Here is a 14,685-nt window from a genome sequence, read left to right as displayed (position 1 = left end):
TTACCGAAAAACTCGAATGCATAAAAAATTATTTGTAAACTTCGCATTCAGTGTTTCCAATTTACCATCAGATAAAAATATTTTAGATTAAAAAACACAAACAAATGAAGCACGTTTTCGTTGGGTTTTATTGGTTTTTCGGGTTTAGTTTTTGAAGTTGGTGTTTTGTTTGTTTGTTTGTTTTTTTTTTTTTTTTTTGGCGTGAAATAGCGCAGACGAGTCAAGCGGTTTTTGGCGGGATTTGACAAGGACCTTGACAGGATCACGACAATCTGCATTGGCAACACTGGTAACACATGGTGTTGTTACAACAATCAAAAAAGTACCGGTCCAGTAGAGAAACATGAAATTTTCTAGTCTAGGAATATATGGCGCATTTTTTTTTTTTTTTAACGGCCGTCGATAAACCGCGTTACCAGTTTTGAGCTTTTTTGCCCCATTCCATTGGCAGTCGTAGGTTTTCTTGTAACTAGTAAAGTAACGTTTTACCTTTTCAACGGTAAGTTTTATTTTCAAATTCAAATAACGTGGACGAAAGAACAAAAGCAAGAAAATAAAAAAAAAAAAAACAAACAAACATGATCACGAAAATAAAAATCGCGCGTTTTTGAAAGGCAGCGTTACGTTTATGGACACCTCCCCCTCACCCCAAACTTGTAACACAGTTCATGGACGACCCCTCACGACGTAAACTCTCCTGTATAGTTGAATATAAGGCACTTGGACATTCTCTGAGGATCGGTGCTCGCTTTTTTAAAGAAGCTACCGTTGTTAGGCAAAGCTACTCGGGGCTCTTGTAACGCAATTTATATTATGTCCTCGATTACACGCTCCGTAGCGGACAACAAATGAGTTTCGAACAGTAAAGGTTTCCACGAGGTGTTGCTAAGATCAATCGAATTCGAGACACCCTTGAGATAAAGGGAGATAAAGGGAGGGGGAGCAATTGGAAAGCTCTTGAACGATAATCGCTGTTCCCAAAGTGTTTTGGAACCTGTGAATATACACCGTAGTATCGTCGCAGTCGATAACGAATTAAACCTGGGCTACGGAATAGGGTGAAAATCGAAGGTTTTCAGTAACCGTTTTCCTTCCGAAGCTGAAAGTTTCACCTCGAGGTCAAGAGTAACGCGCATCGGAGTCAACAGCAAATTATAACACAAGCTGCACGAATCCGCTCGCCTCGTTCTAAACTTCCACGAAAGCTTGTTTTCACTGTCATCGGCAACTTTGTTTCTCCTTTTTTTGTTTTTTTTTTTCCTTTTTTTCTTTTTTTCTTTTTTTTTCATCAAGCCTCACTCTCCTAGAGCAATCTAAACTTTTTCACCACTCTATTTACCGTGGCTGCACTTGACGCGTTTGGTTATACGCTGGCAGATGCTGATGACTTTCACAAAACCACGAAGGTCGAATGAACGCGATAACATTCGTGGAAGGTAAGCTTGATCGCCTTAAACTACGTCGTGACGTTCTAGAATCAAGCCGTGTTTCTAGGATTTTCAATTTGCTCGGCTCTAGTTTATGGTTAAACTTGATTGTCCCTGTGAGGAAGGAATGCCGGCTCTCGAGATATAACAGTGAACAATGAAAAGCTATTCAAACCAACCGGGTTTACGGGATGAGTATATAAAGTCTTGACTCCTACGGTACTTCAAGACCTTGTGTATAACTGTATTTGTTCAAGGTAAGCAATTTTTATCGGCTCAAGGTGTTTCCGACGGAAAACTCCTTTCGATGCAGTCTTGCCATGTATCGTATCGCACCAACTGAAACGATATTACTACGGTATTGGATTTCGGGAAACTGCTTTGTCCGATTATTTCCCAACTTTTTCTCACACTTTTGACTCAGGCGAACCGATTTTTACACATTAATTCAAAATAAGTGCGGATATACCATGCAAACACAGCTCGTTATTACGATACAAATGTGTTCAGGATTTGGAAAACGTTTCTCTGTCTGAATTCCGTTGAAAAACAAGGAAATGATTCATCCGAACAATGTCGATACGGTTTGAAACAAGAGATGAACAAATATATCAACTGATCATTGATATTTTTCCCCGCTTTAGTTCCGCCGGAAAATTATTAAACGGATGATTGATTGTCGGTGATTTTCTTCCTTTTTTTTCTCGCTTCTTAATCGAACCGAACCATTTATAGTACCAACAATGTAAAAGTGTTAGCAACAATCGGTGAAGAAAATCGAAAATGTCGAAACTCGTTTGTGAAACTAATAATATTTGACAATCACTGTTTAGTTAGGATAAAAAAATTAAGCCGGACGTGTGCTTATGCTTAGTTTCAGGGAATTATATTCTTTTAGAGTTTGCTACTGTGCGAACAAATAAACTGGAGTTTAATGTTGTTAATTAAAATTGTATTTTCCATCCCCTGTTCGGTATTTGCAGTGGTTATGTATGTATATACATATGTTTTGCAACAGAAGATTAAATTGGTTTGTTTAATATACGTCATTCCTCCGACCAGTTTGTTGTCCTTTATCTCACACCGTTTCTAGTTATTGACTCGCCAATTAGTTCCATCATTATTTTGGAGTGTCGAGTGGCCGCCGTTTTGTATTGCCTATGCAATCTTTCATTGAAATATCGGGCTGATACGAGCAATCGAGTTCAAATCCTATCGATTTGATTTTTTCATCTAGTACACTCGGAGAACACGTATTCTGCTTTATTTCTGAAAAATCAGTTTGCATTTTGTTGAAAATTTTCTCGTGGGAACATTACGTTTTATTGTAAATACCAAAATTAATGAAACAATTGTTTTCAAGTCGTCAAAAAATTTAATTGAATAAAATATACTTATAAATACGAAATCTCGATTTTAATTTAGTCAATTTATTGAAATGATGCTTTTTTGTGGTATTATCAAAATATTGAATACCCTCCTCTGGTAAATTCAACCAAATCGTTTCATACAGTTTACCAAATCTATTCGGTGGATAAAAATCAGTAACAAATTGCGAAATTATGAAAGCTGCTAATTGATTGCCGCTATCAAATGATGTGTTACATCGTAAATCTACAAATATTTTTGTTGAAACGGCAAAATACTTTCAGTAACGCGTGAAAAATCCTTTCTCGCAAGAGAAGTAAGATGAGCAGTTATTGAGAGGCTTCGGGTATCCGTCCGGTGTAATCAGCAGAACTAAATCATTAGTCGTCTAATACCGTTGAATCAGCCTGTCAATTCACAACGGCATATTTCTCCGTCGATGTATCGACGTGGCACTTGATTCACGTATCGTAAACTACGATTAAACGATAATTTTTTCAGTCATAACAATAAAACGATCATTTTTCAATCTTTACAAAATTATTTCGCTGTGTAGATCTGATTTCGCAATCGCAGCAGAATCTATGGGATTGTGGTGTCAAACATTTTCTTGGACATTACTAAAACATATTGTTTTCTGCGAACTATAAAATCAACAAAAATTTTTGTTTTTCTGAAAATAATGTTTGTTCGGCTGTATGTTAACCCTGAAATTTCGTTTCCCGGACTAAATTTTGGTCATTACGACCAAAGTTTTTTGTCCGTATATTTTCTCTTCACTCCTCCTCTCTCCAGCCAACAGTACGTGACTTAAGTTTCCCGATTTTACGCTTACGGGACTGAAAAGTTACCGAAAATATGGAATCTCGGAATACATTGATACAACGATGCGAAAACTGGCCGAGGAACTTCGGTAAACGACCAAACGGATATCGATTTCACTGAATGGCCACTTTCTTCATTATTTTTCTTCTTGTATACGAACGCTTTCGACTGGGCAAACACAGGGGCATTAAGAAGACAAATAGTTCCTGACTTTGCACGCGTCGGTTTGATCGTTTGGAAGCAAGGAATAAAAATAATGAAGGCAGCAAAACGCGATGATCAAGAGAGTCGCACAGTTACAAATAACTGGAAAGTACAAAATTCAGGTATAACTGCGTGACTGAAAAACCTTTTCTTCATCACTGACTCAAAAATTGTGATAATCCCGATCCGTCGCGCGTTAATGTTCGGTAATTGCGTCATGCAATTACTTATTTTATTGGCTTTGAATACCGTAACGATCAATCTTCTCTTACGAGCGAAGAAACACGGTTAACGTTATTCGGGCGGCATAAAGTTCGTTTTGCCCCAAACTTTACCTTCTTGCGCCGCTGTAACGTTTTCTTTGAGGTGGTTCTTTTTTCCTTACTTCTTTCTTCTTTACTTAATTAATTAACTTCTTTTGTTTCTTTTATCCACGCCTCATAAGCCGACGCCATCTAACGCTGAAACGTTTTATCATTGAGACAGCTGTTTATTCTCACTCGAATGATCCGAATACTTTGGTCCTTAGAATTCAAAACGGTTCGGAAATCAGTCGGAAATTACAAGTGGAGGTTTTGTCACGTTTTCTACCATCTTTCGAGTGTTCTGGTATTTTCACATTCAACGACGCAGTTGCAACAGCATTATCTGAGGAAGTATACGTATAATACTTGAGTTATATCCCCTGTCACTCTAATAAATCGTACAAGAAAAAACGATTGTTTTATCTCGCGTATTATTTTCCGAGCTGAAAATATTTGTATAAATTCGACGATATATCGTCATGGTCTGGTACTATTTACTTTTCGAGCAGTTATCTTTAGTGCTTGGTTAGTCCACACTCGAGCATCTGTTTTGCGGTGATAATAGACCAGCTATTCCGGCTTAGCAACCGTGTTTCTACCGTAGAAACTCTGAGGATCATTTGCAGAGTTCGTGGAATATTGGCAAGCTTTGGCCAATTGGCCAGGATTCGCGGATAATTAGTGTAGTTGAAGCTGCAACTTCGTTAAAAGAATAACTTTAGAGTGCAATTGACGCGCACTGCATGACGCAGTTTCGTTAGAGTCATCTGAAATTTATCTCAGAGCTTTGTTGTTCCCTCTTTTGAGTTGAGAAATTTCGTAGAAACATCTTTTGCAGATTTATGATCAGAAATTTTCTGCCTCAGATATGTTTTTAGGATCAAATTATTCATTCGAATACGTTCTCGTCGAAGCGTTTGAAACGGTAATGAATAGCGTACTGCGAAGTAGAAAAGGATTACAGTTTCCAACTCGTCGTGTGGTTCTACTCAATAATTGACCGACAAAACGATTCGGCGAAATTCGACCTGTCTATAATTCATTAGTACTAATTCTGTCTTTGCAGGGCTTTGGCAAGGCCGATCATAACGTCACCGTCGAACTCTTGAAGAAGGCATATCCTGACTACGAGGTCATCACAACTAACGAAGAATAGTAATTCTGACGTGTATTGCATACTTATTTTGTCCCGTATTTGTATGCACTCCTTTATTCGTTTGCGTTATCATGTCTTGTGCTCCTACTTTGACTTTAATATTTAATAAAACAGCCATTCAATCCTGGACTGCACCTCATCCAGCTGCTCCTGTTCCAAGTTTATGATGCCTGACACTACAATTGCGCTTACATAAATTTAACGATGTCGATATCAAGCAATAACAGAGACTCTCGATGAAATCAATACCTGTATTTATATTATTATCCGACTGTCGTCGAGAATAATGTGTTCGGAATACAATACATCTTCAATGTACTGAGCACATACTAGAATATGTGTCAACCTATGCGCCAAGCAGCTGCCGACTAAGAAGTAAATCCAGTTTCTCTGCAGCCCGCAATGTCGCAAAGGTATACCTATAAACTAGGATATAATATAAACCTCAGGTTACCATCGCCTTGAAATTACGGGCGTACAGCATACAACAAAAAAAAGTGGGTAGTTACTCATTAAGTGTTACAAGGAAATGACTGATAGACCATCATTGTTGTAATCCGAATATACCTGTGCTTATTACATGTTTTCACTTTACCTAGTTCATGAAACTATCCTAAGTATCAGATAGATTTCTGAAAATCGAATCATCGCCAGTTTTCAGATAACACAGATCGCAAGTAGAAAAGCGTCGGAGTCAGATAGTGTATTTTATGACAAGGGACGAAAGTTGACGATTGCGAGCGAAGGCGACAATCACGCGAGTTGCGATGGCCTACTTTTGGCCCGAGTCGTACACGCTAGTTTTTACAAGTAGCCAACTGCTTTTCCCTAGGGTCAAAAGCAAAGCCATTGTAGACTACGCATGCGCGAACTTATCTTTACGACACTGAAATGAAATTAGCTAATTTTGTACCACTAAACTGCTACGCAAAGTCCCACTTTTCGTGCACGTGTGATAAAAAATGGGTTGCCTGTCTGTAAGCGACAAATTTGCATCCTATATGAATTCCACAGTATAATTTCGTTACGCTAACAATGTTCATCTAGTTTTGGGACACTTTCGAGAAATCCATTTATAAACTTTTTGATAATTTTTCTAGATCCAGATGAATAGCACCATCGTTGATTATAGTGTGTTTGCATTTACGCCTGAAGCTTAAATGACTGGCAACCCGGCACGCAGGGTTTTCAACTGTGCACAATGCTCCAAGCATTTCTAACTGTGCCAACTGAGTGCGATTTCCCTAGTTTTCAACCAATAGCAATGGCGGAAGCCTAGGGAATACTTTAGCGTAGTCAGTTGAAAACTTATCAACAAACGATTTGGCACATCGAGTTGAGGCAAATCAGGTGTAGGGTAAGTGCATTTATGAACACTTTCTGCTCTTTCAAGTTCCAGGGCAGGCCATTCGCCACGACGTCGTGGACATCTATGATCTACGATATAAGTTTGTAGTCAGAGGACGTGCCACGTAATTTTTGCCCATCAGCAGTTGTGTCAAATAATCGTTCGGAACGGTATTTAATGCATGCGTATCGTGGTACCAGTACAGCGGTATTAACGATTGATTCGTAAATATGGGATCATCCCAGAGTGTTGAAATTCCCGGCGGAGGTACGGAAGGTTATCACGTTCTTCGCGTAAGTTTCCCCTGTCAAATGCATCTTAACCTATTATTCGCCCACTGTTAATCAGTCTACTTCATCCCCGATCAGACTAAAACTTCTCCATTTCACAGGTCCAGGACGGTTCTCCTGGACAGAAGGCTGGCCTCGAAGCATTCTTCGATTTCATTGTAGCAATTGGAAACACTAGATTGGTATGTCATATTTTGCATTTGTAACAAAATTATGTCTATTCTAGGGTAGCCTGCCTACGACTGGTCTTAATTTTTTTGTTGAACAGTCATTCGTTAGCTATCGATTTCACAGGACGGCTACTAGCTGACATATAATTGTGGTTTAATTTTGTCGTTTCTTTGTTCAGGATCAAGACAACGACACTTTAAAGGAACTCCTAAAAGCTGGTGTCGACAAAGAGCTGCAAATAACTGTTTACAGCAGCAAAACGCAGTCTGTCAGACAGTCTGTGATTGTCCCCAGCATGACTTGGGGCGGTCAAGGTCTACTCGGTGTCAGCATAAGGTTTTGCTCGTTTGAGGGTGCTAATGAAAATGTTTGGCATGTGCTTGTGAGTATGATTGACCTAATTTCACGCCAAAAAATCAGTAGGTCTTGCGTTACTCGGCTTTCTTACATCACTTGGTCGTAATCGTATTTGGTGTCATTCGATTTCACTTCCAATTTAATTTTGAACGTGAAATTCATTTTGAGAGTGCTCATTCCTTTTGTTACTGAGTAATTTACCAAAGCCAAAATTTTTACTGGAAATATTTACTATCTTACAAAACTTGGCTAAAGAAAAGTTGAAAAAGTTATTTGAAATGTTGTTGGAAAAATTGTTAAATTTTAACAGTTATTAACTTTATTTCTTGACGTGATATCTTCTCTAATTAATGTATATGTGTATCTTAGGAAGTACATCCTTCGTCACCGGCTGAACTGGCGGGATTAAAATCATTTACAGATTACATTATTAGCGCAGACTCCGTTCTGCACGAAAGTGAGGATATATTCACATTAATTGAAGCCCACGAGTCGCGCCCACTCAAACTTTATGTTTACAATACGAATGAAGATTCTTGCAGAGAGGTGACGGTAACTCCGAATAATACTTGGGGTGGGGAAGGCAGGTGAGTAATTTTTAATGAGTTTCATTACGTCATTCGAAGATGATCACTTTTTCCAAAGAAAATTTGAATGATCAGTGAAATGATTTTAAGACCATGTTAAAAAATTGAATCAAACATGATACAATGATTATTCTTACCATTTTCATATGTATTTAGCTTAGGATGCGGGCTTGGCTATGGATACCTTCATAGAATACCCATCAGAAATATTCCGTCTCCATCAGTCACTGCCAGTAGTCATTCGTATGCGGTAATTTCCATTTTATAAGCTGTATAAGTTACTTGCTTATCGCGTATCACAAAGCATGTCCACATTTCTTGTTGGGCTACTTAATAATTACTTTACAAGTTTCAAGTTTGTAATTATTTTCTTGCAGAGTAACATTAAAACTCCCGTGACGACAACGGCGTCAACGAATGTTCATATCAGTCAGAGTAATCCAGTTACCAATATACCACCTGGATTTTCCATTCCTCCAAGTTACGTGACAAGTAATGCGGCAATGGCACCGCCTTCTGCGATTAAAGAAACTGTCGAACCTACAACAGTTTCTGTCACTCCAGTTTCTCCCACTTTGCCACAACTCGATAATGTTCCTCAAATAGATCCTGTATCTGCTGGAGCAACAACTACAACTGCCACTTCGACCTCTCATCTGTTCGCCGGACAGTCTGATGTCAATTTAACTCAGAGTAAGTGATGCGTAGAAATGTACCATAGCTCTTATGCATTTCTATAGTATTTACCTGTAGCGCTAAAATTCATGTACAAGTACTTTCTTTGCTTGTTTAATGAACGTACATACTTTTAATCAGGTTCTGTACAAGCCGCTGAATATTACGGAACTCCAAATATTCCGGGTATGCCATTGACTCCACCTACACCCGCAAGCATGGTCAATGTTGGCCCGCCGTCGGGTATACCTATGTATTCCACGCCCTTACCGAATTACAATTTGCTAAGTGGCCCAACGAGCGCAGCTTTGCCGTACAATGTAAGTCAGCCTCACATGGTGACAACACCTATTTCTTTACCTGGAATGCCCCCAATTACCGTCAGTGCTACTCTTCCTCAGAACCATCCTTACTATCCCCCTGTCTGTAATCCTAATCAGGCACCTGTCCCAACACCAGGCTTACCGTCTACAACGGCGTCGGCACAATAACAAGATCGTACGATGTTAGTGAAAGAATATCCGCGGCGCCGTGTAAAATTCAAATTCTATAAGGAATCAGAAGCCTACGTGGCAATGATTATGAAACAGGAATACAAAAATTGTCGACTGATTCAATGTTATATGAATTAAAGTCTAGAAATAGGATTTTTTTCTATCAATTTAATTTCAATCTTATTTCTACCAAGCAGTACAGTACCAGAGAAAAAAATAATAAGAATTTACAGTCGGATTGTCGGCATGCTTTGTATAGTTGATACCAATTCAATAAATCATTTTTAATTACAAAAGCTTTCTACCGCGACTTTAAAGCTTGGCCTATTTGCGGCAGTTTACTATGTGGCCCGTAAAAATAAAACATAAATTAGGTCACAGAGGCAGAGTAATAATTGATCAACTGAAATTCTTTTTGCATTTGAACTTTGAAACGACAAGCGAGAATAAACGACTTGTGAGTAATGTAAATTTTTGATTCCATTTTGTAACAGCGAATCTAAGTGAATTTTGCGTGGTCGTTATACCCAAGTTTTAAATCATATACATAGGTATGTATCATGTATGTACACTGATATTAGATAAATTACTATATTAATTTATACACATGTATTGTGATTATGCTACCTAGAATTATTTTGAATGAACTTGTTCGATCGTTAAAATGCATTTTTACATACACACATAAATGCGAGTTTTAATTTGAACAAAGGATTTTCAAAATGGGGACATTAGGTTGGATAAAAAAGGAGGACAAAAATCGGTACTTTCACAGACTTAAGACTATTTCTGACCAGCGTTTTGTATAGATTATATGACGATAAAAAAAACGAGTGGTAGAAGTTTTCAACAATTAATTTTGACAAGAATTCAGATTAGCTCAGTACTGTAGCGCTGTAGATGTTATTTTCCATCAACGTGCGTCTGCTGCTATTAATTTGGAGGTGTATTATATTTTTCATAGGTTTTACAAAACTATAATAACAAATATTAAATGGTATTTAAAAAAATTTATCGTAAATATGTAAAATTATTTTCCACTGTTTTAACTGAAGACAAACTGTGAGAATAAGATTGACTAAGGATTATTTTTAACGAAGAGTGAATGAAAGAAGAAACATCGGATCGCTAGTACGCAAAATTTTATTGTTATCTGCTGGTGAATATGAAGACTGTATAGTAGCAGTTTGCTCGGAGTGTAAGTTTTTTAGTATCGTAAGTTAATGTACATCTACAGTTTGCTGTTCGCCAGGTGTGCGGTAACGCTTTACACTAAATAATATCAACTATCGTATGCAACAACATGCAGTTCCAAGGAGAAAATTAACATGATTGACTTATTCTCTAAATGATGATCTCTGTGTCGCCCAGTTCCTCATCGCTTGGAAGTTTGATTTTGGCAGGATCAATAAAGTTGCGATCAATCAGAGGAAGTCCATTCTCTTCTCTATAGCGAAGTAAAAGGTACGCTTCTCGTTGCGCCCAGTCCTTGAGCAATGGATCTGGCAAGTAGGACCAGCCAAATCCTCCAATAACGAGGCAAAGGGTGACGGTGACAAATAATGTTTGCTTCATAACATTTCGATCGATGGTCTTGCTGTTTCGATCGAAACCGTAGCTCACCCAGTTCTCCTTAGGGGGTTCCGCACACTGCGTCTGACTCTTGGCTTCGCATTTTTTTGACGAGGAATTTATGCTGCGTCTTGAGGTTACACCTGTCAACGCGTTTCTCAGCCTCTGAAGCCCTTGCAGACGAACTACACCCGCCATCCTCGCTCTCACTAATCACTATTGGAGACCAGCAGCAAACCTCGATCGTAGAGGTTAGTTACGCAAACTATAAGGCACGAGCCAACGGACAGACGTAGCTCCGAACCTGTACCACAAATAAAGTTGTAACTGTGATGTAAGAATAAGAATATAAGGTGTTTTCCTCCGGTCAATACGTTTTCTTCCAGTACTGCGCCGGCCGAATAGAAGCCATCTTCTAAACAATTTCGAGTGCGATTGGTTGAAAACCCAAGATGGCCGTCATACGGTCGGGTTTTGGAGATTAGGCTTAGAGATAGCTGCGCAAGAACACACCTCAGTTGAACAGCGATTGTGTAACACGCGCCACGAAGAAGCTTTTCAGCAGACGACAGGCATTGATTCGGGCGAATTCCGTTGATCGTCGTTATCTATAGACATCAGCTTCTATGAGCTAATCGTGTTTCAGAATCCAGTGGACGCCGCTAATGGATTTCTCTCGCTGATATTCTGGCTACACAAGCATATTGAGTTTTGAAACGGTTTTGATGGAAACCAAGTTTAAAGTGTTCGACAAAAATAAAAGAAAAGGTTAGGGGTGAGCGCAGCGCGTGGATCGCGCAAAATTTGAAAAGACAAATAAAATGGATCTACTGCCTAAATCGCACGAGGAATTCAGTCAGCAAACTTATTGGAATACATTTTTTTCAAAGCGTGGAAAGAAAGCCTTTGAATGGTAAAACGAGATCAATTTTTTTCTTCTTGAAGTAATGCTAACCTGCCGTAACCTAACCTATCCTCAGTTGCCCATTTAAATAATCTTTTGATTTTATTTATGTTTGTGTGATTTTATAAATTTCAGGTACGGTGAGTATCCAGAATTATGCGGGCATCTCCACAAATATATAAAACCAAAAGATGACGTTTTGGTAGTTGGCTGTGGAAACTCGACACTGAGCATGGATCTGTACGATGTTGGTTATAGGTATGAATTTAGGTATAAATTGAATAGAGAATGCAAGAAGTGTAGCGTATCATCCCTTTGCTGAAAACTCTGTACCTAATTGCAAGTTTTATTGTTTCAGGCATATCACTAACATCGATATATCGCACGTTGTGATCAGGCAAATGATAGATCAGAATAAAACGCAGAGACCTGCCATGATATTTGAACAAATGGACGCCACAGCAATGAGCTATCCTAACGATAAATTCAGTGTCGTATTAGATAAAGGGACTTTGGACGCTTTGATGCCCGATGAAAGTGAGGATATTATTTCACAAGTAGATAAGCTGTTTGGGGTAAGTAAGGAGTGTGAAACGGAAAGAGAAGCTTTTCACAGTCGAAACTTTGGTCATGTGTTTCAGGAAATATCAAGAGTTTTGAGAGTTGGAGGCAGATACGTTTGTGTATCGTTATTGCAAGAGCATATTCTTAGAAAGTTACTCTCCTATTTTCCTCAAGCTGATTTTATGTTCAGAGTAACTCGCTGCTACGAAGCTGAAGCAAAAACCCGTGAAGAAGATGGTAGTGCAATGCCAGTGTTTGTAGTAATTGCTACGAAATTTAAGAAGCTACCAGCACTGGTAAGATTCTTGTTTTTCTTGTGACACAGAAACTTTACACGCGAAGGAAATATTTTCCTGCCAACTATAATTTGTAATTTGAATAGGTTCTTGAAGTGGGCTTGGTTGAAGGTTCTTTAGAACGCGTTTCTACTACCGATGATATTATTTCAGCCATTAAGTCTGCTCAACAAATGGCAGTTATTTGCTCGGGACTTCATAAAGGAAATGTTGTGGATGTTGGAGAGGTTTCTTTGGACTTATATAGACCTGGAGAAAAGCATTCAAGATATACAATGTACGTTTTAGATCAGCCATATGCAAGGGAAAATGAAATATATGCTGCCTTCATAGTTCCACAAGGAAGGTAAACAATTCCAGTAATATTTTACACAGTGACGTAAAAGTTAATTGTTAATTTTAGTTTGTTCATGGTTAAATCGAGAAGATTCGTAACTTTACATAAAGCTAATTATCAAAACAGAGAAACAATGTGGCTTTTTTGCACTAAAGAGGGTCGGCAACAGCTGCTGAAAACTACCAAGAGAAACAGATTGGTAATAGTGACTTTGCGTCGAGAGCATACATACGAAAGTTTGGATGCAGTAAAAAGGGAGCTTAGCATTACTGTTCGTAACTTGGCCCCGGCAGGAGTCAGTAACGATGCTCAAATTCCTTATCTATCTCTGGCGTCGAATGTTGGAAAACGCGAAGTTTGCTATGAAGGTGATAGTAAATTCAGTGGACAATATGTTATCGAAGAAATTGAAGATGATAATGGCTCAGTGTTTAGAAGACTGATATTTCTGAACAATCAATTTGTCATCCAGAGTGAAGCCAAACTAAAAATCGGTAAGGAAGTAGAAGTATTTTTCTTCTATGTACATTTTAACTATCATTGCACTGTTTGTATTTGTTTATTTTTGTTTGTTTCAAGTCAAATCAAGACGAGGAAAACCGAAAAAAGTAGTGGATCCTGGGTATCTGGCTTGCGAGCATCATATCTACATGAGTGTCGGAGTTTCGATGATCGCAAAGAATGCTGATCAAAATGATATTGCTATCATCGGTCTTGGTGGTGGAGGTCTCTGCACATTTTTGCGTCAGTGCCTACCTGAGGTAAACTGATTAACTTTATACCTATATCGATAACTGTTCATATTTTCTCATAACTGTTTGTTGAATCAATCTCCAACCTGTATTCCAGATAAATATTATAGCAGTCGACATAGATGAAGCTATGCTCCAGATAGCAACAAATTATTTTGGCCTAGTACAAGATGCTAAATTGAAAGTTGAAATTGCAGATGGTCTGAAATTTATTCTAGACTCAGCAAATCAAGGAAGAAAATTCAGTGCAATTCTTTTTGATGTAGACAGCAAAGATACCACTGTGGGCATGAGTTGCCCACCAAAGCAGTTCATTGAAACGTCTATCCTGCAGGCGGTTGCAAAATGCATAGGAGAAACCGGACTTTTCATTTTAAATTTAGTGTGTCGAGATCCAGAACTTAAGCGCTCGGTGCTAAGTGCACTTAAATCCAGTTTCAAATCAATATATTCTTACAATCTTGAAAGTGATGTGAACGAAGTCGTGTTCTGCACAGTTTCGGAGTCGGACGACAAAGCAGCATGGAAAGAACATATTAAAAATGCTGCTACAAACCTGAATCGACAAGCACAGACCCGGAAATTGCAAAATGAAGATATCGTGGACGTGGCAGATCTGCTCGAACGACTAACGATGGAATGAACTGTGATGTGCATTTTCTGATAACGGGTAACTCTGATAAATGCCTGAATACAAGCAGATCTTATTACAATTGATGAACTCAAGAACTGTAATACAGCACCTCGAAAAATTCTCTGGGTTTCGAATGGCAAACGAAATGTTAGCTGAATGGGACGATGAAACAATAACATTATTGTTGCATGCCATCGACCAATCAGCTTAATGTAACTGTATTCGAGAAGCTAAAAATTTTCCGCGGAGCTCTGTACTAATAAGTTTTAAACGCAGACTACGATCGCTAAACGATAAGATTTCGTACTGTAATAGCGGTTTGTGAAACGAAATTATGTTAAGGGTGTCGAATATTAAATTTATTTTAACTTTCATCGAAGGTCATCATCTCGGATAAATCTCTGTAAGTATACTCTACC

General features: G+C 38.5%; 4 protein-coding genes across 4 annotated transcripts in view; 3 read left to right on the top strand and 1 right to left on the bottom strand.

Annotated features, from left to right (window-relative positions):
* Positions 1-5,864, top strand: part of LOC124180288 (14 kDa phosphohistidine phosphatase-like) — a 124,532-nt gene extending 118,668 nt beyond the window's left edge. The window contains exon 4 of the mRNA XM_046565614.1: positions 5,196-5,864. Coding sequence (XP_046421570.1) covers positions 5,196-5,285 — 90 coding nt within the window. The 3' untranslated portion in view covers positions 5,286-5,864. The remainder of the gene's footprint in view (positions 1-5,195) is intronic.
* An 846-nt stretch (positions 5,865-6,710) lies between these two features.
* LOC124180283 (Golgi reassembly-stacking protein 2) lies at positions 6,711-9,896 on the top strand. The gene is made up of 7 exons (XM_046565603.1): positions 6,711-6,926; positions 7,025-7,105; positions 7,273-7,476; positions 7,821-8,038; positions 8,195-8,288; positions 8,416-8,731; positions 8,855-9,896. Exons 1-7 carry the CDS (start codon positions 6,864-6,866, stop codon positions 9,202-9,204), a joined length of 1,326 nt encoding a protein of 441 aa, XP_046421559.1. The 5' UTR covers positions 6,711-6,863; the 3' UTR covers positions 9,205-9,896.
* A 436-nt stretch (positions 9,897-10,332) lies between these two features.
* LOC124180289 (NADH dehydrogenase [ubiquinone] 1 beta subcomplex subunit 11, mitochondrial) lies at positions 10,333-11,124 on the bottom strand. Its single transcript, XM_046565615.1, has one exon. It carries the CDS (start codon positions 10,975-10,977, stop codon positions 10,552-10,554), a length of 426 nt encoding a protein of 141 aa, XP_046421571.1. The 5' UTR covers positions 10,978-11,124; the 3' UTR covers positions 10,333-10,551.
* Positions 11,125-11,250: 126 nt separating this feature from the next.
* On the top strand, positions 11,251-14,640 carry LOC124180279 (eEF1A lysine and N-terminal methyltransferase homolog). The gene is made up of 8 exons (XM_046565595.1): positions 11,251-11,692; positions 11,819-11,941; positions 12,042-12,258; positions 12,325-12,543; positions 12,630-12,889; positions 13,007-13,374; positions 13,460-13,641; positions 13,730-14,640. The coding sequence occupies exons 1-8, from the start codon at positions 11,601-11,603 to the stop codon at positions 14,273-14,275; spliced, it is 2,007 nt and encodes a 668-aa protein (XP_046421551.1). The 5' UTR covers positions 11,251-11,600; the 3' UTR covers positions 14,276-14,640.
* Positions 14,641-14,685: the final 45 nt, after the last annotated feature.

This window comes from Neodiprion fabricii, chromosome 4 (genome assembly GCF_021155785.1).
Source record: "Neodiprion fabricii isolate iyNeoFabr1 chromosome 4, iyNeoFabr1.1, whole genome shotgun sequence".
Taxonomy (NCBI): Eukaryota; Metazoa; Arthropoda; class Insecta; order Hymenoptera; family Diprionidae; genus Neodiprion; species Neodiprion fabricii.
The sequence above is the reverse complement of the archived record's forward strand: the minus strand, read 5'-3'. Positions and strand labels throughout refer to the sequence as shown.